Genomic DNA, 25539 nt, shown 5'->3' with positions numbered 1-25539 from the left:
TTTGGAGGAAGTGAACAACACAGACTTAACATGGATTAAGGATTTACTGCTGAGAATTTTAAGCATTTTTCTCACTGTGCATAGTTCCACAGAAGTCTTCAGTGATGAAAATATTACTGCAGGCAAGTCAAACACATCATATTTCCCAGAGAGGCAAATACTTTGATTTGAAAGTATTATTTTTGATTATTTTTATTGGGCAATATGTCTTTAAAAAACACTGCTTGAAAGCACTTTTAAAACCATTTTCTACAGATTTGGTAAATGGCAAACATAACAGAACCTTACAATGCATTTTGATAGAAAACCTTATCATTTTGTAGTTATCCTTTTCACATTGTGATTGACTTGCATTCTTCAAAATAACAACAATAAAAGGTCTCAAGTTCAGTAGGCCTATTTATGAGCTGTCTAAATAGGTGACATCATCTAGCCACCTTGGCTCATCTAAAAAGCTAAACAGGGTTAAATCTTCTAGCAGCTGGATGGAGGCCAGCTTAGCTGAGTTGGCTAGAGAAGACAACAATGGCAAATTACTGTAATTGCTGAAAGTTGTATGGATATGTCCATCTTAATCACAATGTGGCTGTTTGAATTATGTCTGATCTTGGAAGTTAAGCTCTAGATGGGATATTCTCAAGGAATTTCAGATCTGTTGGTTAGATTGCAAAGTTAGAAAAAATATCCTGGTAATAAATAATGGCAAAGCATTTCCACTTCACTGCCAAATTGCATAGAGGTAATCATTTAGTAATTGGGAAATGAGTTAAACTCAACTGCCTTTTTACTTTCAATTGTGAGCTGACTGGCCACTATGAAACATCAGATCCAAGTCCAAATTAAACTTTGGTCTGATTTAGGAGGCCCTGAATACTTTTTAAAAGAGATTTAAGTTTAATATAGTACAGTGGTATTTCCACTGACTCCACTCATTCTTCTCCTGCTTGATCAAAAGGGGAGAAACTAGTGATATCACAAAGCTTTGCCTGTACTGACATTGTGCTAAGCTTCATATGACACCAGGCACTACATAGTGAAACTAAGTAAGAATTTGTGTTCCCAATAGAGTGACTTTGAATTTAGTTAGTGTGATCTTGTGCTGCAAAATCATTGGTAATGAGAACTGAGTGCAGTAAATCTATGATATGAACAGCATCAAGAAGTATTTTTGCAAATTGAGTGTAACTATCTGCATCATGAGACTGATCTGGAGAATGCTTATGTTTATTTATGTAGAAAAATGTGTATAGCTCTTTAGTTTGATTCCTACAATGGCATATACTTAAAAGTATAAACAACATGATAAAGTGCGACAAAACAACATGAAACATAAATACAGCCAATTCAATAAGTCACACAAACTTATTAAAATATCTGCACAGCAGATTTTCAGAGTAAGTGGTTGCAAGAGAACTGTTATACTTTCCTAAATGTCAGCTCTTTACCATTAATGCAATGAAGACTACTTATAATGCCATCAAAATCATGTTGATTGAGAAATCAACGGCATTTTCCTATAAATGTGTCTAGTTTGCAGCCTTCGTGATATTTGTGGCCAAGTATAAATTCCTATATATAGAGGGAGAGAATCTTCAAGAATGTAGATGCAATGACTAATACAAGTATTTCTATTTAGCTGTTTCCTGCAGTGTTCTATTTTGTACAATATATTCTTTAATATTCTTATGAAGCGACTGGCAGTTACTGTTAATGAGTGTGGCCCTGGTTTCCATCTATATGCAGTTGGTACCCTATTAATAATATACTTCTCCATTGTCTCCACAAATTTTGCTGGACTTGGGGAGTGGAGGGTGTTGGACTGGATGATAGCTAAAACTATGCTATTCAAGACAAGTTACCTAGGAAGCTGTGGTCTAGTTGGGAAACCCCTCTTCTTTGTGGTAGCCCCTCAAATATTGGAACTCTGCTATCATGATACCCTTAATCCTTCTTTTCACTAGACCAGACATACCCAATTCCTGCAACCATTCTTCATATGTTTTAGTGTCCAGCCCCCGAATCATATTTGTTACTTTCTCTATATCCTTTCCAAACTCTCAACATTTTTTTAATATTGTGGTCACCAAAACTGGATACAGTATCCAAGTGTGGTCTTACTAAGGACTTATAAAGCAGTACTACTAGCTTAGGCTTATATATAGGACACATTACAATTAATACATATTCCCATTCAGATGAATCAACATATTTTAAAATGTAATCTTTATATACACACACGTGTGTGTGTGTGTGTTTCTCAAACCTTACAAAATTGATTACCTATTTCCATCATACATGTACCATACTATTATATCCTCCTTCTATATAATTTTATTGCCACTATCTATTTATTCTATGTCATATGATAAATAAATAAATAAGTTTAGTCCCAATTAGGTTATATATTGAAATATATTTCTCAGCCCGTGTGTTTGTTTTCCACATGCAAAACAATTTTCACAAAACACATCTTTAACCACAATGAAGTTACATTTTTTCTTTCCTCCAGAATGACCTCAAGGACTTCATCTCAGAATTTAAGTAGCCATCATTTATTATGTCCCTGAAACTTAAGAAACTTAAGAAACCATGGTTCATTTTAATTTTGTTTTAATCAAGACAATTGCTCGCCCAAGTTTAATACTTTGGCGGAAATACAAATCTACATAAATGACCTCTGTGATCATATCAAGAGCAACTGCGTTCTCTTCGCTGATGATGTAAAGCTATTCAATACCACAGACAATACTGCTACCCTTCAAAAAGACCTTGACTATGTATCAGAATGGTCAAACAAATGGCAACTTCAAATCTCAACAAATAAATGCTCTGTCCTACATATTGGCAAAAAAAATCAGAAAATAAAATACAGGCTGAATAGTCAAGATCTTGTTGATGATCCAAACTCTGTCAAGGATCTTGGAGTACTCATCTCTAATGACCTAAGTGCTAGAGCCCACTGTAACTACATAGCCAAAAAGGCGTTAAGAGTTGTTAACCTAATCCTATGTAGCTTTTTCTCTGGTAATATTACACTAATAACTAGAGAATACAAAACATTTGCTAGACCAATACTTGAATATGGCTCATCAGTTTGGAACCCTCATTACATATCTGATATTAACACAGTTGAGAAAGTCCAGAAATATTTCACAAGAAGAGTTCTCCACTCCTCTACTCGTTGTAGAATACTTTATGCCACTAGATTTGAAATTCTAGACCTAGAAAACCTAGAACTACGCCGCCTTCAGTCTGATCTAAGTATGGTATATAAAATCATACATTGCAATGTCCTACCCGTCAATGAATACTTCAGCTTCAATCATAACAACACAAGAGCAAACAATAGATACAAACTCAAGATTAATTGCACCAAACTTGATTGCAGGAAATACGACTTCAGCAACAGAGTGGTCAATGTCTGGAATACTCTACCTGACTCGGTGGTTTCTTCCCCAAACCCCAAAAACTTTAACCTTAGACTGTCTACTATTGACCTCACCCCTTTCCTAAGAGGTCTGTACGGGGCGTGCATAAGCGCACCAATGTGCATCTACCATCCCTGTCCTATTGTTTCTTTTATTTTTTACTTTTCTTATATGTATCCATGTATTCATAACTGTGTTTTTACTTATACCTATTATCTTGTAAGCAATTGACAAAATAAATAAAATAAAATAAATAATATGGCATATTGAAATAACTAAGTATAACTAAATGTAACTAAATATAGCAGTTACTTACATACTAACATGCTAAATTGTGCTGATCTGAAAGTTTCTGATGTCTTCCTTGCTATCAAGTTAAAGCTGATAGCTGTTACATTAAATTATCATCTATTGTGAAAAAGTAAATATAGATTCTTCAGCCAGCTTCTATTCCTCTACATTTTTTATTTTCCTTGAATCCAAGGTCCTTATTCCTCTTTGTACTTTTATTAAATTCTTACTTAAGTGAAACTGTCAAGTCTCTTAAAGAGAAAGAAAGCGAGAGAGATGCCGGGAGCTCTAAGCACCTGACAAATATTCATGATTATAACCATTATTATAGCCTGATTAAAATTTATTTTAAAAATCCTAAATAAATGTTTCAACTATAACAAGGAGGCCCAGATCCAACTTTACAGCCAGTTCCCCTATGAGCAAGCAGCTGTGTTTTGCAAAAAAAGCAGAAAGAGTATTCAGTAGTTGCTCACAATTTTTTCATTTTTGCTTTTTTGTTTTTTCTAAGCAGACCTTTTCAGATTTAATCAATATTTTTAATATAATCATTCTTATCAGGAGATAGTTGGATACAATTAAATAAAACTGAAGTAGATGTAGGTACAAAGTGTCTGTGGGTACCTCTTTTGGGGCCTATAAGGCTTCTTGCTCCATCTACATCACGGGTGTCAAATTTTGCACCATTACGTCGCCATCACGTGACGTTTTGCGCCGTTTTCCCCATTCATGGAGCTGGGGTGGGCGCAGCCTGCATGTGATGTATCTGGCCTGTGGGCCACCAGTTTGACTCCCTGACCTACACAGCATAAAAATATTATGGTTTTAATTACAAATTACAATTATCAGGCATGATATTCCGCTCTGGAAAAAAAAATCGGGGCCAGACAAAAGAGAACCCCCGCCGCGCGCCCGGGAGCGCCCGCTGCTTTCCTCGCCGGGCCGGGCGGCGGCGTGTTGCACGGAGGCTGGTCTGTGGCTGGCCCAGCTCCTTTTCCTGCCGCTCAGCGGCCTCCGCTCATACCGCCCGGGCTCCGCTCAGGTATCCGTCTGGGGCTGTCAGGAGTTGCTACCGCCGGCGCAGCTCCACACGGCTCCAGTCCCGCTGCCTCGGGAAGGGAAAGGCAAAACCAGGAGCCGCTGCTGCCATTGCAAAGCGCCCGCCGCGACTCTTCCTTTTTGCCTTTCCCTTCCTGAGGCAATGCGGACTGGAGCTGTGCGAGCCGCGCCAGCAACTCCTGACTTGGGGCCTCCAAGGAGGGGAAGGAGGAGAAGAAGGGGTGGGGGGAAAGGAGGGGGCGATTCCCAAAATCGGAATTCCGATTTTAATCGGAAGAATATCATGCCTGATTATTTATTTCCAATGCCTCTGAATGTTCACAGTAGGCTGATTTGTCATGTCCTGGTAACTGGTTCTGTTTCTGGTGTGCAGATGTTTTGTGACAGGTCATGCCTGCCCTGGCAGGTAATCTTGGAGATGTTTGGCTACAGTCAAGAAAAACAGCAGTACATAACTACCATCATCCCTTGAAAGTGAGATAAAAGGTTATGATTCTGGTCTTTGACTGTAATTAACATTGCCTTGACTTGGCTAAGTTCAAGGTAACTGGAAGAGAAGTTAGTCAGCTGGGGGAATTACAGAAACATGTGACTATTAAGGATAAGACTCAACTACAGAAGAAAAAAAATACAAGAGCCTGGCTCCATCTAAACCCCTTGAGATTGCTAAATAAAGTCTCACAGCAATGGCTACCAGGCCAAGGAGACATACTAGAAAACAGAGACAAAGAAGACAACTGCACTATTCTCCAAAGAACCATCCAAAGTGTATTCCAATTTCTGTGCAACAACACTGTAACAGTAGGAACTAAACTGTACTGGAAGAACATATGGGAGAAAGAAAAGTCACATGACACCAGTGCAAAGTGGAAGCAGGACCTAAGAGCAGACTACAGCAATCTCAAACAACAGTCAAATATGCATCAAAAGATAAGACAGGTCCCAAAGAGGATCTAAGACTACAGCAGTAAGATGGCATCCAAAAATGAGCTGATGAGAGATTGCCTCTAGCAGCAACAGACATGAAAGGAAGATCAAGCAGAGAAAGTGCCAAGGCAAGAGAAGACCCTGCATGGGATGTAGCTTTGGCAGTTAACTATAGTAGCAGACATTGGGAAATTTTACCAGTGGTTGGAAAGGACTGATTAAAAAACAGCATTGAGGCATTGATCATTGTAGAACAAGAATAGGCACTAAGCAGCAGATACATACATACATACATATTCAAGAACCATTTGCTAGGATCAGTTAATTTTATTTTATTAATTTTATTTATTTATTTGATTTACAAGATAATAGGTATAAGAATAAACATGAGTATGAATACAGGAAATAGGTCCGAATAAATGGGGACAATAGGACAGGGACAGTAGGCACAATTGTGCACTTATGCATGCCCCTTACAGACTTCTTAGGAATTTTTTATTTTTATTTTTTATTTATTTGTTTTATTTTGTCAAGTGATTATAAGTTAAAAGGTATAAGTATAAACATAGTTATGAATACATGAAATGGATACATATAAGAAAAATAAAAAGAAACAATAGGACAGGGACGGTAGCACATTGGTGTGCTTATGCACGCCCCCTACAGACCTCTTAGGAAAGGGGTAAGGTCAATAGTGGATAGTTTGAGGTTAAAGGAGTGGGTGTTAGAGGATGTAACAACAAGAGTCAGGTAGTGCATTCCAGGCATTGACCACTCCGTTGCTGAAGTACTTTCTACAGTCAAGTTTGGAGTGGTTTACATTGAGTTTTTATCTTTTGTGTGCTTTTGCATTGTTGCGGTTGAAGCTGAAGTAGTCATTGACTGGTAGGACATTGTAGCAGATAATTTTGTTTACTACGCTTAGGTCCAACCGTAGGTGGCGTAGTTCAAGGTTGTCCAAGCCCAAAATGGGAAAAGATTGCAGAGCAATTGTATAAGAAGGGTATATCTCCTTTTTCTTTGATCCAAAGCTTTATTATTAATTAAAGTAGGATAGGTATGATATAGAATGCATTGTGTTGTGAATCAATAAAAGTAAATAACCTAAATGCAAATTAGGGGTTGAAAACCTGCACAATTGATTGGTCCTTATACAACAACTTGGGATTGGGCCAGAACCAGTCCCTGATTGGTTACTTTTGGGACTGTCCTTATTGGTCAGTAGTTGGAACCTGTTGCGCAGTTTCATTGGTTAATAAGGCAGCAGCTAACCCTATAAAGGGTTACTGCTGCCCATAGCATGGCTCTGTTCCATTCTGATTCCTGTTATTATTAAACAGTTGAAGTCACTGGTCAGATGTCTGGTCTCCTCATTCTCCAAACTTAACACTGGCGACGAAGGTGGGATCCGGAGACCAAAGAGCTGACTAACCTACAGAGCAACCTACAGAGCACGTGGTCAAACACGCACCATCAACGGCAACATGGCCAGCGGTGCCGTACCACCCGCTCCATTCAATCCAGAGACCGAAGACTGGGAGGCCTACATGGATCGGTTCCAGATGTTTCTGGAAACTAACAATTTGAAAGATGCAACAACCGGCAAAAAAGAGCTATCTTTCTAACGCATTGTGGGCCAACCGTGTTTAAAATGGGAAAGTCGCTTGCCAAGCCAGCAGAGGTAAAAGAAATGGACTGGGACGCCTCGAGCCGTTACTATGGGCTCACTATCGCGCCTCCTCCGTACCGACCTAGTAAGAAGACACGAATATTACCAGAGGGATCAACGGAAGGGCGAAAGCCTTGCAATTACATAGCGGACCTCCGAACCTAGGAGGCCTCTGCGGGTTCACCGATGCCCTTAAAGAAGCCTCAGCAGCAGAGGCGACAAAGAAGTCAGCAGCCCAAATGCGCCGCACCAACGCACCGCCACGTAAAATCGCCACTGATACCTCGCCGCTCAGAGAGACACCCGGTATCAACTCACCACGAACCTAGAGTCCCGTCCGACAGCGATGAGGAAGAGGTAAACCGACTTCGAACGGAAAGAGAGCAGTCCTCACAACACTCATTTCGACTGTGCCGGCTGTGGAGCAAATCACCCACGATCCGGCTGCAAATTCCTTGACGCACTTTGCCGCCATTGCGGAGAGACGCGTCACATCGCAAAGGTTTGCAGAAGCAAACAGAACTCCAAACCCCGACAGGCCAAATTCCAGTCTTCCAGATTCTTCGGCACACCGAGAAAAAGTGAACCACTCCACAGAAACAAGCCCACCACTTCCACCAGGCGTGAGAAACCAGGCGGAAGAGACCCACCAAACAAACACCATAGGCCACTCTACATCCCTTGATGCCGGAAAATCCGAGTAAAGGTCGCCATCGAAAACAAACCTTGCGTGATGGAGGTAGACTCGGGATCTTCCTCTCGATGGTGTCGTGAAAACGCTCCAAAAGCTCCTTCCAACGATTCGCCGCCAAGACCTTAACCCTCAAAGGGTTATACTCAAAGACTATCAGGGCAACGAATCCCGTCGTCGGGTCCCGCAGATTCCAGGTCTCATTCAAGGACCGCACCGTCGCACTACCACTGACTGTCGTGGATCGCGACAGGCCTAGTCTTCTAGGCCTCCAATGGTTCAGGCCGCTCAGAATCACTGTAGCTGGAGTCCACAAGGCTGAAAGCGCTCGATTGGGAGGAAGACCTCGTGCAAGACTTCAAAGACGTTTTCGCGAATGGACTAGGCAAGTATAAGGGGACCCCAATCTCGTTTAACTTGAACCCTGAAATAGCACCCATCCGCCTTAAGCCGCGTCGGTGCCGTCGCTTTTAAAGCCTAAAATCGACGAACAACTCGATAAGCTGATAGCGCGCAAGGCGTACTGGAACCCACCGACCACGCCCGTTAGGAAACCCCCATAGTGACGCCAATCAAGCCTGATGGGTCCCTAAGAATTTGCGGAGACTACCGGGCCACATTAAACCACGCACTGCAGCAAAGTGCTTATCCAGTACCGGTAGTGCAACACCTACTCCATTCTCTGGGCGGCGGAAAATTTTCGCAAACTAGATTTAGCCCAGGCATATCAACAATTGCCTGTAGACCCAACCACAGCCGAGGCACAAGCGATCGTAACACATAGGGGCGCCTTTAAATGCAACCGGCTCCAATTCGGAGTAGCGTCGCCCCTGGAATCTTCCAGAGTTTAATGGAAAGGTTGTTACAAGGGATAAAGGCGTTGTCCCATATTTCGACGATGTACTCATCGCCGCACCTAACAAAGACACCCTAGAAAAACAACTCAGAGAGGTTTTACGAAGATTCCAAAATGCAGGCCTCAGAGTAAAAAAAAGATAAATGCCACTTATGTACCGAAAAAGTAGAATTTTTGGGATACCTCCTGGACAGCCAAGGAATTCATCCCACCGAAGACAAATTACGGGCAATTAAAAGGCACCCACTCCGAGGAACAAGGCAGACCTACAGGCGTTCCTTGGACTTATCAATTTCTATAATGTGTTTTTACCCCACAAAGCAACAGTAGCTGAACCATTGCATAGACTATTAGACAAAAAAGCAACGTGGGTTTGGGGACAAAGGGAACAACATGCTTTCCAACAGATAAAGAAATTGCTAACTTCTGATTCAGTACTTATGCAGTACAACGAGACTCTGCCGCTTACTATCACGTGTGATGCATCGCTTTTTGGGGTTGGGGCAATTCTGGCCCACGTGTTACCAAACGGAGCGGAAGCCCCCATCGCTTTTTTCATGAACCTTAGCTAAAGCTGAACGCAATTATAGTCAGCTGGACAAAGAAGCTTTAGCTATTGTTGCTGCAGTAAAAAGATTTCACGAATATGTTTATGGCTGTGCCTTTACAATAATCACTGATCATAAACCGTTACTGGGGATCATTGCGGTAATAAACCAACCCCGTATATATTGTCCCCCAGAATGACCCGTTGGTCTGAATTCCTGGCGTCCTACAACTACACTTTGCAGCACCGCCCGGGAAATCGATTCTCCACGCCGATGCATTGAGCAGAACACCGCTCCCAGACGCTGTTGTGGATCCAGCCCCAACCCTCTCAACACTACAGATTGAATCTCTACAGGCACCACCCTTGACGGCTAGAGACATTGCTTTTGAAACAAAACGTGACCCAGTTCTGCAACACATACTACGCTGGGTTGAACGGGGTGGCCGACGGACCAAATTGCACCTGAATGGGCGCCTTTCAAAGCCCGCCAAACCGAGCTGTTTTCCCAAAAGGCTGTATCTTGTGGGCGATCGAGTCGTAATCCCTACCAAATTGCAACAGACTGTGCTGGCGGTATTGCATGAGGGACATCCGGGTATTGTGCGGATGAAATCACTGCACGCAGCTACGCTTGGTGGCGGGAATCGACAAAAGAATCGAGGCCTGGGTCGCTACGTGCCAACGTTGCCAGGGCGTCAGCAACGCCCCACCGAAAGCAAGCCCAACCGAATGGGAAACGCCGAGGGACCGTGGTCCCGTATTCATATTGACTTTGCGGGGCCTACCAAAGGTCACACTTTCCTGATTACTGTCGACGCCTATTCCAACTGGCTCGAGATTCATCGAATGCACACAACAACAACCGACTCAGTTATTAATAAATTAAACAGACTCTTTGCCACGCATGGGTTTCCGGACGTGTTGGTCTCAGACAATGGCCCGCAGTTCACTGCATTGCCCTTTGAACAATATCTGGCTGATCGGGGCATCCGCCATGCGCTGACCTCGCCCGCGCACCCTGCGGCGAATGGACGTGCAGAACGCATGGTACAATTTGTGAAAAAGACCCTGCATAAAATGGAATTTGGCAACATCGACGAGAAAATCAATCGAATCCTCTTATTGCAGCACATCACGCCTCAGCGTGACCAACAAATCACCCGCTGAACTTCTCATGGGGCGGAAAATACGGTCGCACCTGGACCGACTCCACCCGCTTTCGCACCAGAAAAACCTATCGGCTCCAGCAGCAAATGCCGGGAATTTAAGGTAGGCGATTTAATCTTTGCCAAAAACTTTTCCGCGACCGTTATGGATACCCGCAACCGTTACCCACCTTACCGGGCCTAGATCTTACCGCTTGCTAACAGACGATGGGAGGGTGTGGAAACGCCACATAGACCAACTCCGATCGAGATTATCACCCAGCGGCCATGACCTTCCCAGTTCAACAACTCAAGGGGAGGAGTATCGAGGGAATTGACTTTGATACAACTAATAGCGGGTCAACGGGAGCCCTACAGCCCAGCGAAGCACCGGAACGTGAAGCGGGAGGGAGTTGATGTCGCCAGGGAACTTTAATACAGGGAAAACGAACTGCAAAACCCCGAAGAAACATGCAACAGTGGAGACATCCACAGTGAATGCAGCACGGAATCACCGTGCAGCGAAATAGAAATTAACAATGGTCATCCAAACGCTCCACCGAACCGGACGTTGGACAAAACCCGTGGAGCCTCGAAAATCTTCCAGGCAGACCAAACGGCCTGCCTATCTTGAGGATTTTATCACAGCTCCCCTCAAACGGAACCCAAGGGGAGGGTGTTGTGAATCAATAAAAGTAAATAACCTAAATGCAAATTAGGGGTTGAAAACCTGCACAATTGATTGGTCCTTATACAACAACTTGGGATTGGGCCAGAACCAGTCCCTGATTGGTTACTTTTGGGACTGTCCTTATTGGTCAGTAGTTGGAACCTGTTGCGCAGTTTCATTGGTTAATAAGGCAGCAGCTAACCCTATAAAAGGGTTACTGCTGCCCATAGCATGGCTCTGTTCCATTCTGATTCCTGTTATTATTAAAGAGTTGAAGTCACTGGTCAGATGTCTGGTCTCCTCATTCTCCAAACTTAACACATTGAATTAAATAAAAGAATGGGTTTACATGGCTTTGTTTTGTGGGGGGGGAAAAAGTCTCATCTCTTCCTTTTACCAAAGGGTCATCAATCTGAAATAGAATGGGCTTTCAAATATGCATAATTGGAAGCTTATTTATGCTTTTAAAATTCTTGTTGATCAAGTCTCCTGAGAACACCAAAGACAGCCAAGAAAATCAATTAATAGACAACCAAACAAATCAACCTAGATTTCTCACTCAAGGCAGAAGAAGCTCTAATGCTGGGAAAGGTAGAAGAAAAAAGAAGAGGATGACCAGCAGCAAGAAAGAAGGACTTGGTTAAATGGCAGTGAGCGCACTGTTGGAAGAGCTGAAGGGCCAGATTAGGGATAGGTCATCAGGGAGAAAACGTATGTAGTTGCTAAGAGTTGACAACAATTTGGTGGCATATAATCAATCAATCAGTCAGTCAATGGTGCTTACAAATGCACTGACATATATAAAGTGTAGTGCTTTGCATAAAGCCACTAGCTGCCACCTATTGTTTTTAATACTGTGGTCACAAGAATGGGGAGTTCTGATCCAAACCCTGCATTAATCATGGGTGAAGCAAGTCATCAAGAACAAAGGAAGACAATCTTTAAAATAAGCTTTGCAAGCATGTCAAGAGAATATTTATGTAATTCAGAAAGTTGAATTTGAAATTGAAAATAAAACTGCATTTTTCAACAGAATAAACTATGAACAAAGATTCTGAAACACCAGCCAGTGGGAAGCAGTTAAGAGACAGCAAACCCCATTCCAAACCATGGCAAAAGCAGTTCAAATACAAAAAAAGCACATTGCCATATGGAGATATAAAGAGAAAATCAGCTAAACTCTGAAAGCACTAAATATGCAAATAGAGATATTCTTTAGAGAGGAGTGAATAGAATAACTAATTACCCAACTGGTGCCAATATCTGCCATACTGGCAAACTCTATCAAGTCCACAGGTTTTCAGGAGAGAATCGAGTTGTTCTATGCCTTGTATTTTATATTGTTCCGCAGCTTAAAACATTTCTTGTTTTCTATTTTTCATTGCTTGATTTAACCATATCATTAAAAAAATGGAAATCTCAGTATTGTTTAAAATCACTACGGTTAAAAGGAAGGGGGAAAGCATGGCAATTTAGGGCTTCAATTTAGCATACCAAGTCATTGTTAATAAATCACACTTGGGTGACTGGGTATAACATGAAGTCATAAACCATGATATTCCAGACATAATGACAAAACATATTATCTTAACCTTACAGCAGAGATCTCCAATCTTGGCAACTTTAAGACTTGTGGACTTCAACTCCCAGAATTCTCCAGCTATGCTAGCTGGAGAATTCTGGGAGTTGAAGTCCACAAGTTTTAAAGTTGCCAAGGTTGGAGACCTCTGCTTTGCAGGCATAAGAAAAGTATAGGGAGATGTGCTAGAAAAGACTATGCATTTTTAGACTTTTTGTCTGATCTCTGATATCAGGGCCCTGTCCAATATATGCAACATTTACATTTTATCATTTATATTTTAAAGTTCCTTAGTTTATACCTTCATACTGAACAACTAAAAAAAGATTTCTTGGGTACAACACAGACCTTCGAATTCTCTTTAATCTTATTGAGGCATGCTCCTTAATGTAAGACTAAACTTAATTAGATGGCATGAAAAGCTTTCCATTGTAATATTTTGTCACAAGTTTTAAACAGTACTTCAATTTTAAGAGGAAGTCATGATTAACAATGACAGAATCTCATTCTTAGATTTATATCTCACCACTCCTCAGATGCTCCAAGTAGCCTACATAGCGCTCCCTCCCTTTTAAAAAAAAATCCCTTGTTTCGCTTGTTCTCTCTGCCTGTCTTTTCATAATCTTGTATTAGTATAACATTTCGGAGTCTTGCCTTTCCCCAACTTCACTTCTATTGGTCCACACCTTTTTTTAATGGCTTTCCAGGCACCATATGACTTAAATGTATAATAAAATCTAGGACATAGCTCAGTGATTTCCATCAAAGTTCCTTTTGTCTTGATTCCCTTTTCTAATCTTCTACATCATGTAGCGTCCCCTTTCCTCCTTCTCTTTGGCAGGTGTCCTGAGCCTTTTTGAGCTTCCTGACAAGCCAAAAATAAATTACTGTAGTTGTGAAATTTGCAGGACAGGCAATTTTAGCAATTGCTGAAAATACTATAGAAGGAAAACCAACAGAGTGTTCCGATGCTTACTAATGGAAATGAATCAGAAAGAAAGAGGCAGGATATGAATGGACAGGTAAGCCCCATTTTCTATGTCCTCTATGAACTAAGATATTTGTATCTTTAGGGAGCTGTGAACAAGTTTGCCCTAATATAACTGAGCCCTTATCTGTGTTATTATCAGAATTTCCACTAATACATTATCTGCGAGGAAGTTCAGCCTCCTTCTAATTTGTTATATTCCAGGTGAGGAATTAGCAGGGCAGGGAATTCTGAAAATCCTTTCTTCCAAAAGCTCTTCTACTCCTCAAAGGTAGTTATTACTTTTATTCCACCCATCCAGTGATGGGATTCAAATATTTTTACTACCGGTTCTGTGGACATGGCTTGGTAGGCATGGCAGGGGAAGGATACTATAAAATCTCCAGTCAGAGGTGGTATTTGCCAGTCCTCCGAACTACTTAAAATTTCTGCTACTGGTTCTCCAGAACTGGTCAAAACCTGCTGAATACCACCTCTGCCATGCACCCCGTTTTCATCATTTTCTCTATTCTTCCAGTATTTTGTGACCCATGCTAGTAAAGTAAATCAACAGCTTTGAAATTCAGCTGCCACATTTTTCTTTTAGAGAGTTAGAGGAGTTGAAAAGTTCAAGGTTATTCTGTATGTCGTATTAAGAAATTCCAGTTGTGGGAGGAGAGAAGGTGGATTCTGTGTAACATGCAAAAAAACTTTCACTTGGGAAATTGCTTTTGACATGCCAGATCTGTTCCTAATAAATCAATTGGAGAGATAACGTCTTGGAGTGATTGATATCATGGATACTTTCTGGATGGCTTACATTTATTTCCCAAGTCATTTTTTTTTAAAAAAAGGACTTGGCTGAAACCCAGAGTTCTTTTTCCTGAGATGGAGAATTATCAACAATCAGCCGAAATTGGAGGTGTGCAGGGGGGAGTGTGTGGGGGCCCTCCCTCCAGAGCATTAATTGAACCTGCCAACCCTTATTGGGAGGAGATGATGGATGCTTCCAGGATGGCAGTAGGAGAAAGAGATTTGGGAGCTATACCGCAGCATTTCAATTCAAGAAGTTGTTACAACCCAGAGGTAATCCAGCTGTCTGAAGAGAAATCTTTCTCTAGCCCCAAGCATATGGCTATTCTGTCGGATTGGAGGGAAGAGAGACAATCTGGGTTGGAATTCTCTCAAGAAGACAACCCCCAGATTATTCCTGGAAGTCCATCAAAGGCAGATTTACATCAACAGTTCCAGAATTTAAAGGTGACAGGTTTGTTCTCCCAGTCTGTTTGGACAGGTGGAAGCTTGAGACCACCCATATTCACTTACCCAAGTATTGTGAGGAATGAGGAGACTATACAGATGCCAGTTGGAGGAACCCAGAAAGAAGCATCAACTAACAGAGGTAAGTTACAGCCTCAGAGGCAATCCCCGCATTTTCCAGAAGGAATTTTGCCCCCTGCAGAGAGTATCCCTCCAGGGTGGGGATTTTATCCAGGCCAGGGGTGGATTCAATGCCAATGGCAACCAGCACCAACACAGCCCTGGTCTGAAGGGGGATTGCCCAGACAGCAGACAGCAGCCACACCCCCTCCACCCAACCAGGGAAGCAGGCCACACCCACCTTTCTCCTGGCAATGATAATTGCAGCCCCAACCGGCAGCGAGGCCACAGAGACCCTTATTACAGAGAGGCACCACTCAGCCAGGATTCAGGGGGCCTACGCAGCCTAAGTACGCTACCCGGCCTGTTCCTTTCATTCCAATACAACCTGCAAGGGCCTGGCATGTGCCACCTCCGTAAACATGACCCAGGCCGGACTAAATACCCTTCGATGGCCACCATGAACATTTCAATTACTTCCTCACTTGAATCTAATCCCATATAGAATAATTTGGAGATCAATATGCCACAGAGCGTGATTTCATCACGGCCATAACAAATGGGATGAATGAAGTTCATGCTTCAGACTGGGTGGCCCAACTACACAATGAACAAGCCCCCAAATTATACGATGTAAATGGATTAATTCAATTATTGAGACTCAGATTTGAAAATCCAGACAGGGTAGCAGAGAATGAAGAGAAGTTAATGAAAATAAGGCAAGGCAAGCGACCCTTGTCAGGATTCATTTGGGACTTTAGAAGGGTCTCAAGTCACCTCATGGATTGGCCTGAAAGAATGACTTTACACTATTTTTAAAAAGGCATTGATCCAGAAGTAAAGAAGGCCTGTAAAATTAGGGGAATCCCAGAGACCTTACAATCGTGGTATGTCTCATCCCTCAGCTTAAATCGCAGCATCAACCCACACAGGAAACCCCTTCCAGCAGCCCTGCCTGAGAGAATTGTGGTTAGGAGACTGCCAACCAGATCAGCCAAATCTGCTCGTACCCAACCTACCAGGGTGCTGAAATGTTACTGATGTGGCCAAGCCGGCCATAGAGCAGCAGACTGTCTGGCCCCTGCTCCTGTACCACAAGGTCCGCAGTCGAAGTCTAATCCAGCTGTTAGAGGTCAGAAGAATCAAGAAAGACCTCCGGCCAGGGGTGGGTTTGCCAAACACAGCTGGGAAAGCCCCCTCTACGCAGATGGGAGCAATGGACCACCAGACCGCCACCACATCCCCGAGAACCCGACCTGCGAAGACGACCCAATGGTGAGTCATCCCATCATACCTTTTACAGTCAAGGTCAAGTGAGTGGTACGAAACATGGGGGAGGCCAGGGAGTTAGAAGCTGTTATTGATACTGGGTGTTCTAGATGCCTTATCGGACTCCCCATCGTTGAAAAATTGGGCATAAAGACTAAGCCGCTAAAACGCTCAATCAGATTTGAGCAAGTGGATGGAACCTTAATTGGGGGGCCTCAGCCACTCAGATGACTGAATTGATCAAGATAGAATTAGGGCCCCATCGCGAACTCATATGCTTCATAGTGGCCCCCAGGAATCAATCATACTGGGACTTGCTTGGCTAGACAAATGGGCCCCGATGATCAAACGGGAGGATGGATTCAGAAAAATCCTCATTGGACCGGGCCCATTGCCCCCTCTACACCCACTACAAAGCCACCAGTCAGCTTGAACCCAGACCCTGAGCCAGCATCCATGGCATCCCACCTTCTCCCAGACAACCCCCAGGTACCCGACCAATACAAAGACTTGGCTGAAGCATTCAGTGAAGAAGAGTGTAATGTCTTACCTCCCCATCGAGCCACTGATTGTGCCATAGAATTAGAGGCCGAGGTGAAATTACCAAAACCAAAGATGTATTCCATGACGCCTGCTGAAATGACTGAATTAAAGAAATACATCAATAGCAATTTGGAATGAGGTTTTATTGAGCCTGCCAAATCAAGACTAGCTGCCCCTGTGTTGTTCAAGAAGAAAGATGGCGGGTTGAGATTGTGTGTTGACTTTAGAGGCGTGAACGCTGTATGCATCAAAAACATGTACCCTCTCCCCCTTATGAAGGACTTATTGAACCACCTGTCGAAGGGCAAGATATTCACCAAGCTAGATCTCAGGGAAGCTTACTACCGGGTCCGCATCAAAGAAGGAGATGAGTGGAAAACTGCTTTTAACTGCCCTCTGGGTAGCTTCCAATTCAAACTCATGCCTTTCAGACTTCAGGGGGCTCCTGCAGTGTTTATGCAGCTCATCAATGAGGTGTTACACCCGCACTTTTACCAGGGGGTCTTTGTGTATCTGGGTGACACCCTTATCTTCAGTGAAACCATGGAAGAACATGTTCAATTAGTCCGACAAGTTCTAGAAAAACTTCTAGCCACCAAATTATATGTGAAACTCTCAAAATGTGAATTCCACAAAGAGTCGTTGGACTACTTAGGCTACCGAATATCCAACCTGGGGATTGAAATGGACCCCGGAAAGGTGAAAGTGGTGCTGGACTGGCAACCCCCCACAATCTGAAAACAACTTCAACATTTCTTGGGGTTTGCCAACTTCTATAGACAATTCATTCCATCCTTTGCTGAAGTTGCCCTCCCACTATGGAGCTGTTAAAAATGGGCCCATCACCCACCAAACCAAAGCCGTCAACCCCTGGCTTGGACTATGGACTTTTGAGGCCTTAAAGCGCCTTTTCACAGCTGAGCCCATCCTCCAGCACCCAGATGTGACCAAACCTTTTATTGTCCAAATGGATGCAAGTGATGTAGCGGTGGCAGCTGTTTTGCTGCAAAAGGACTCTCAAGGCCGATGCCTTGTGCTTATGTGTCTAAAAAGCTGACAGACACAGAGTGAAGGTGGGCAGTCTGGGAGAAAGAAACATTCACCGTACGATGGGCTTTGTTGACTTGGAGGCATTTTCTAGTTGAGGTGCCAGAGGCCTTTGAGGTATGGACTGATCATAAGAACCTCAAGGCTCTAAAGACTCCTAGGAGATTATCGTCCAAACAAGTCCGCTGGGCCCAATATTTCAAGCAATTCAACTTTAACATTAAATATATCCCCGTAAGGCAAAACGTACTGGTGGACACTCTGTCCAGAAAACCTCAGTTTGACAGCCACCAAGAGGAAATACTACAAGCCTTAATTTCAGAAGCTCAATTGGCAGGCCAAGTGACCACTCGAGCCCAAGCCAACTGCAACCCTAAATACCTGGAAGATAAGCTGACTACAGAATTGAAAATGGCCCTATTGACCAACCCTTGGTTCCTGGACCATCAAACCGAGTTGACAATGAATGATGGATTAGCTTGGAAAGGGACTAAGCTTTATGTACCCACAATCCTAAGACTACTGGTACTAAAGGGTAGCCACGACTCCCGGCTGGGAGGCCACTTCAGATTCCTAAAAACCCTACATTTACTGAGAAGAGAGTTCTGGTGGCCAAAAATGAAACCTGATGTCGAGGACTATGTAAAAAGTTGCTCAATTTGTGCCACAATGAAACACAGAACTGAAAAAACCCCTGGCCTCCTGCAACAAGTTGCTGAACCAACCCAATCTTGGGAAGAGATTGCAATGGACTTTATTGTTGAATTACCTAAGAGTGAAGGGAATACGATCATTTGGACTATAATTGACTTATTCTCTAAACAGGCCCATTTTATAGCCTGCAAAATACTTCCATCTGCGAAAAAACTTGTAAAGCTGTTCGTGAAACATATCTATAGACTACATGGAGTACCTTGTAGAGTAATATCAGACAGAGGGGTACAATTTACTGCAAAATTTTGGAGGGAATTTCTGAAATCCATTGGCTCCTCTCAAGGGTTATCCTCAGCTTTCCATCCTGCTTGTAACGGAGCAGCGGAGAGGGCTAACGCCATGATTGAACAATACATTAGATGCTATATAAATTATCAACAAGAAAATTGGGCTGAGTTATTACCTTTTGCAGAGGTTGCTTGCTTACAATAATGCAGTACATAGCAGCACGGGATTAACTCCATTCCAAATCAACACTGGAATTAGATTTTGTCCCGATGCCAGAGTTACCTAGACAACCTCCCTCATCCATGTCTCTAACAGAATGGATGAACTCATTAAAGAAAGGATGGGAAGATACAAAAAAAACTTTGACTGAAGCTGCAAAAAATTATAAAAAACAGGCGGATAAACATAGATCCCTTCAACCGCCTTTTAAAGTAGGGGACAAAGTATATTTGTCAACCAAGTATCTTAGGTTGAAACTGCCCAGTAAAAAGCTGGTTCCAAAATTCTTGGGTCCGTTCCCAATTTCAAAGATAATCAATCCGGTCACTGTCCAATTAAGTCTTCCTCGACTATTAGGGAAAATTCATCCGGTATTCCATTATAGTTTACTAAAACCAGCTACTACATCGATGATAAGACCACTGCCAATTGCTCCCCTAAACTTTTAATGGTACATAGGGAAACACATTATGAGATTCAAAAAATTCTCGATTCTAGATTACACCGTGGCCGATTGTAATATTTGGTCTTATGGAAAGGATATCCCTTCTCAGATGCTACTTGGGTAAAGAATTGGGATGTTCATGCTGATCAATTGGTTAACCAATTCCATGAGGATTTTCCCCACAAACCGAAGGGTCCTCGTGGGAAGGGGGAGAGGGGGTTAAGGACAATGTATTAACCCCTGTATGTGGTTTTTTTCCTTTTCTTTTAGGAGAAGTAGTTTTCAAGGGGGGGATGCCTGTCAGCTTTGAAATTCAGCTGCCACATTTTTTTAGAGAGTTAGAGGAGTTGAAAAGTTCAAGGTTATTCTGTATATCGTATTAAGAATTTCCAGTTGCAGTTAATTGGTTCTCGTGATTTATGAAGTGTAGAAGTGGGAGGAGAGAAGGTGGAGTCTGTGTAACGCGCGAAAAAACTTTCACTTGGGAAATTGCTTTTGACATGCCAGATCTGTTTCTAATAAATCAATTGGAGAGATAACGTCTTCGAGTGATTGATATCATGGATACTTTTTGGATGCCTTACAAGCTGCCATTCAATGTTAAGATAAAAGATGAAACCTAATTTGTTCTTAAATTTGCTCACCTTTCTTTTTGACTGGTGGTTGAATTTCTTCTGCATGGGAGGAAAAAAACACAAAGTTACTAGTGAATTTGAAAGGCATTCTTCTGCAATCTTAAACAATTTTTTTAAAAAAAGAAATTCTGACAAAATTAAGGAAGGGCCTAACTTCTGTCTGAATAGGATGAGCTTCCAAGTAACTGGTTCTATTCATTATTTTTAATGTCAACTATATTGTTTTTTATAAATAAGGCAATTATCATATGTAATACTCCTCCCTCCCTCCTCTTTTCCCCACAACCACAACCCTGTGAGAGGAATTGGACTGAGAAGGAGAAAGATTGGCCTGAAGTCATCTAGTCAGCTTTCATTGCTAAGGAAGGACTAGAACTCACAACTCTCCCAGGTTCTGGCCTGATGCCTTAATGACTAGACTAAACTAAACTGGTTTCTTTAATGCTGACTGCTGATTCAATAGGACATCACTATGGAAACCAGGCTGCCTGTCACTTCTTAAAAACTTCAGTGATGGAGCACTATAATTTTAAGTACAATGGCATATACAGGTTCTGTTGAATCACTATCTTCACCAGTTTATGAGTTTGAAGAATTTCACTGATCCCACTTTATAGCTAAACCTGACCAATTCCATGTAAACATTCCTTTCCCCCCTTGTTCATACAGTTCATCCTGTTAGGACAAAAGCTATTTCACTGGATATGGGAAGAACTGGATACCAGAGCACTTTCCTCCATTTTGAAGGAAATGAACGGAAAGCTGCTAAGTTTCTCCTCCATAGAAAACTGATTCCATCAGGGCCAGGGACTTCATAATTTGTTCCAAGTGAGGAACAAATATCTGTTGTTTTTTTCACAATTAATAAGAATATTTTCAAGTAATAAATCCTTATCCATCATTATTACTCTGATAGTAGCTGCATCTCTTATACAAAATGCAATGCCATTAATTTTTACAGTGTCCTTCAATAAAAAAAAAACTACCCTAGGTGTCAGAATTTAAAATGGAAGCACTACATTCAAACAAAGCCATTGGCTCCATTGAATGAGCAGCCTTATTTGCCTCTTTTCCATTTTTTGCATTAGCTTTGGTAGAACTTCATAAGTTTAAGAAGAAAGTCCTAGTTGCAAAGGAAACACAATGTAGGTAAATGTGCTAAGCTCCATGCCATTTCAGTCTCTGTTCAGCTCTTTGTAATGTACTTATAAAATGTAAGACAAAAATCTGATGAGAAAGGCTCCCTCATTTGGGGAAAGTCAACTTGATCAACTAGATTTCCATAAAGAGAATATTTAAGAAGTCAGTTTTCCTAGATCAATGATCTTCTGAAATAATATTATTTAAATAGGGGCAAGAAGCTACTTTCCTTGATTCTTAAAGAATTCATATTCAATTGTTCCAAATATAAAAGTAGTGTTTGGAAAATGTTTCCCCACCCCACCCCATCCATATTTAAATATCACACAGCTGTTAAAGGTACAGGAATTTTATCAAAAAACAAAACAAGTTGTTTAGGGCAGTGGCAACTTACTCAGGCTTTTAACTTTAGTGGATAACTCCTTTAGTTATTCAGGCATACAACTTCCTATCCAGGAGCTGACTATTCTGCATGGCTTTCAAATGATAGTTATCCAGAGAAGAAATGTGCAATTAGCAGGAAGATGCATAATTAGCAAAGCCCTGGCAGTACAAAGCTGCTGCATTGTTTCTGCCCTAATACCCACTTAATCGCACAATGCATGTGATTCTTTATAAAAATCAACAAACCTTTTACTTTCAGGTACGGCTCTCCTTCACCTAAGCCAAGAGAGAAATAATAAGCAGAATAAAATGAATAGCAGAACAATAATCTAGTTGCATTCTTATTCCATGCTAGATTATTTTCATATTTAAATGCATTCAAGCGTTATGACTGGTAAATGAAAAAGATAAAAGAAAAGAAGCTCCATTTTGAGATTTTTGTATTGCTATTTTTTATGAGCATATCAGGATTTATGGAAATGATTGTGATCTGAGATAGGAATGGACAAATATGAGTTTATACATTGAATTCAAGTTTGCCCAAGCACCAAATAGATTTTTTTTCATTGCAATTTCAATATTTTCCATTCCAATAGCATCTATTGTGCCAAATCTGGTTTCACTCCATTAACCCAGTGATACATGCTTGCCTCTATCATACTTTTTATTTGTCCTGACAGCCTCAGATGATATGGTGGCAATATTTTGGCTCTTTTTTATTATTTGAGGAAGCTGGGCCTTTTTTGCTTGACCTAGCCCTGGTTGCCCATATACATCCTACAATTGTTTAGGAGTTTGAAAAGCTCTAATTAAATAAAAGGCCTCCAAAAATCCCTTAACTTTGAGATTTTGACCTGTATTATTAGTTGACTACAGGTAATTGGAACAAATGAACATTGAGGTCAAACACTTCCTGTCTGGGACCTTTGACCTTTCAGATAAACTGAATGATATTTTTTCATAATTTCCAGATGTCATTGAATTGCAATCTAATATAATTGGAGTGTATCGAATTGTTAAAGGTTGCTATCATTACCAGGGCTACTTCAAATATAATTCCTAAACAGTACTTCAACGTGTGTGTGTGTGTGTGTGTTTTCTTATGTTTTTGGGGGTATTTATATGTATGGTATTTAGGTTTCTTCAGGTATTTTCCCACGTCTTAATATCTGTGCTTTTATTATAGCAACATTTCGGCAGAATCTCACCTGCCATCCTCAGGCTTGTTATTGGGTTCTTTTTAATCTTGTGTCAGGCTTGGCAGCCGTTTTTTGTTTGAATTTGGTGCTGGCTTTCTGGTTTATTTGAATAGTTTTTTTCCTCATCCTAGGTCTGTTTTTATTGGTCTTCAAGTTGCTGTGTTCTTGATTGGTTGGCAACATTGTGTTTTATGCATTGGGGTTTCTTAGTGCAGCTTGGTTTCTTGTGAATGGCCAATAATTATTTATTAGGAAGCTAGGTTTTATTTGGGTAGCTGGCTGGGGCATGTTTGGGCTGGAGGTATTAGGGGAGGGGTCTGTTTGTGTCCAGATGCTTGCCTGGATTGTGGTATAGAGATTTTTTTGTTTGTGAGTGCAGGCTTCCAGATGATTGATAGTCTGGTGGAGTCATCTCTTCTATTCATACTATTAGGTCTTTTATCAATTTCTATGGCTTCTCTGATGATTCTGTAGCCGGGGATTTCTATAGTAGCTAGGGTTTTGGTGCCATTGAAGTCGATGCTATGACCTGTGGTTTTCATATGTTGGACTAGTGAGGAAGTGTGTTCCAGCTTTTTTATTGCATTATTGTGTTCTTCAAGGCAGGTACCGTATATACTCGAGTATAAGCCGAGTTTTTCAGCCCATTTTTTGTGCTGAAAAAACCCCCCTCAGCTTATACTCGAGTCAGATTCCCCTCTGAAAAAAAAATGGTGTGGAGCTCCGGAGCTGGGCAGGCGCTTCCCTGCTTCCGTGTTTCCTTCACAACTTTTAAGCATGGGGGTAATCGGAAGCAGAAAAGTTCTTGCATGAGGATATATTTTTTCTTTTTTTAACTATTTTTAGGGGGGGGAAAGACCCACCATCATGTGAGAATGCTCAGACACGAAATCTATTCGCCCGAAAATAAGTGTGTGTGTGTGGGGGCGGAATTTTAACAGAGGGAAGATGTAGGGAGAAGGCAAAAGCGACGGAAGATCCTTCAGGGGAAACTGATGGGGAGACTCACCCTTGGTCCAGATGAGCCCCCTTCCCCGCCCCTAAGGAAGCAGAGGCAGCCAGCAAGGGCAGGCAAGCCCCACTTCACGGACTCCGTCCATCCTTGCTCCCACCCAAAGCCACGAAGTCCCCCAATCGCGCAGCCCAGAATCACCCTCCCCTCAGGGGGCAGCAATGACGCCCGGTTTTTCCCGAGACAAGAAGCTCCGCCATGCAATGAAAGCGCCCTGGCTCTAGGCTCGCAGGCTCAGAAAACAATGCGAGCCGAGGTGGCTTCGGCTCCGCTCGGCTTCTCCAACATCCAGCGCCGCCCTGTTCTATGTGCTGGGCCCGGCAAGTCCGAGCAGCCAGCACATAGAACAGGGCGGCGCCAGAGATCATTAGCCGCCTCTTTCGCAGCACAAGAAGAACAGGGTGGTGCCGGACCATTGGAGAAGCGGAGCAAAGCCGGAGATTAGTAGCTGCCTTTCGGCGAAGAAAGCTTCCCCCAACCAGCTGGCTGGTCGTCTCCCCCTCGGCCATAAGAACAAGCAGGCAGAGAAGCTGGCCAGTTGGGGGAGGCTTCTTGTGCTGCGAAAGAAGCGGCTAATGATCTCCGGCTCCGCTCAGCTTCTCCAACATCCGGCGCCGCCCTGTTCTATGTGCCGGGCCCGGCAAGTCCGAGCAGCCAACGCGTGGAGCAGGGCGGCGCCGGAGATCGTTGGCTGCCTCTTTCGCAGCACGGGAGGCCTCTCCCGGCTGGCCAGCTGCTCTCCTCCTTCTCTGCCTGTTTGTTCTGTGTGGCCGAGGAGGAGGAGACCGGCCGGCTGGTTGGGGGAGGCTTTCTGCACCGAGGGAGGCGGCTGCTGGTCTCCGGCTTTGCTCCGCTTCTCCGATGGTCCGGCGCCGCCCTGTTCTTTACTTGGGCAGCCGGGTGCCCGCAGCAGCACCCACGGCGGCAACAGGCAGTTCCGCCCGGGCTCCACTCAGGTGTCCAGCTGGGGCTGTCAGGAGTTGCTGCCGCCAGTGCGGCTCCGGTCCCGCGTTGCCTTGGGACAAAACCAGGAGCCACTGAGCCTGAGCCTCCGGTTCCGCTGCTGCCGTTGCAAAGCGCTGCCACGGCTCTTCCTTTTTGCCTTTCCCTTCCCGAGGCGATGCGGGACTGGGGCCGCGCCGGCGGTAGCGACTCCTGACTCAGGGGGCCTCCGAGGGGAGGGGAAGAGAGTGACTCCTGCCTCCCGCTGTCATCATCATCTTCTTCTTTTGGGTTAGTGAATCAATTAAACCTTTCGTGTAGTGAGATCGTTTCCCAAATTAATTATTTTTATTTTTGAAATTTACCAGTAGCTGCTGCATTTCCCACCCTCGGCTTATACTCAAGTCAATAAGTTTTCCCAGTTTTTGTGGTAAAATTAGGTGCCTCGGCTTATATTCGGGTCGACTTATACTCGAGTATATACGGTACTTATCCTTCTGTTGGTTTGTCCTATGTATGTGGCAGGGCATGGTGTGCAGGGTACTTCATA

At 42.8% G+C, this 25539-nt stretch overlaps 1 protein-coding gene across 1 annotated transcript in view; it reads right to left on the bottom strand.

The window, feature by feature from the left end:
* Positions 1 to 25539, bottom strand: part of TRDN (triadin) — a 254804-nt gene that overhangs the window by 204312 nt on the left and 24953 nt on the right. Inside the window, exons 4-5 of the mRNA XM_087972568.1 lie at positions 22083 to 22112; positions 20322 to 20351 (exon numbers count right to left, since the gene is read on the bottom strand). Coding sequence (XP_087828694.1) covers positions 20322 to 20351; positions 22083 to 22112 — 60 coding nt within the window. The remainder of the gene's footprint in view (positions 1 to 20321; positions 20352 to 22082; positions 22113 to 25539) is intronic.

Source organism: Notechis scutatus, chromosome 1, assembly GCF_049901735.1.
Source record: "Notechis scutatus isolate UNSWTSFEM ecotype Mainland chromosome 1, rNotScu1.2, whole genome shotgun sequence".
In the NCBI taxonomy this organism is placed as follows: Eukaryota; Metazoa; Chordata; class Lepidosauria; order Squamata; family Elapidae; genus Notechis; species Notechis scutatus.
Note: the sequence above shows the minus strand (reverse complement) of the source record. Positions and strands in the feature narration are given on the sequence as shown.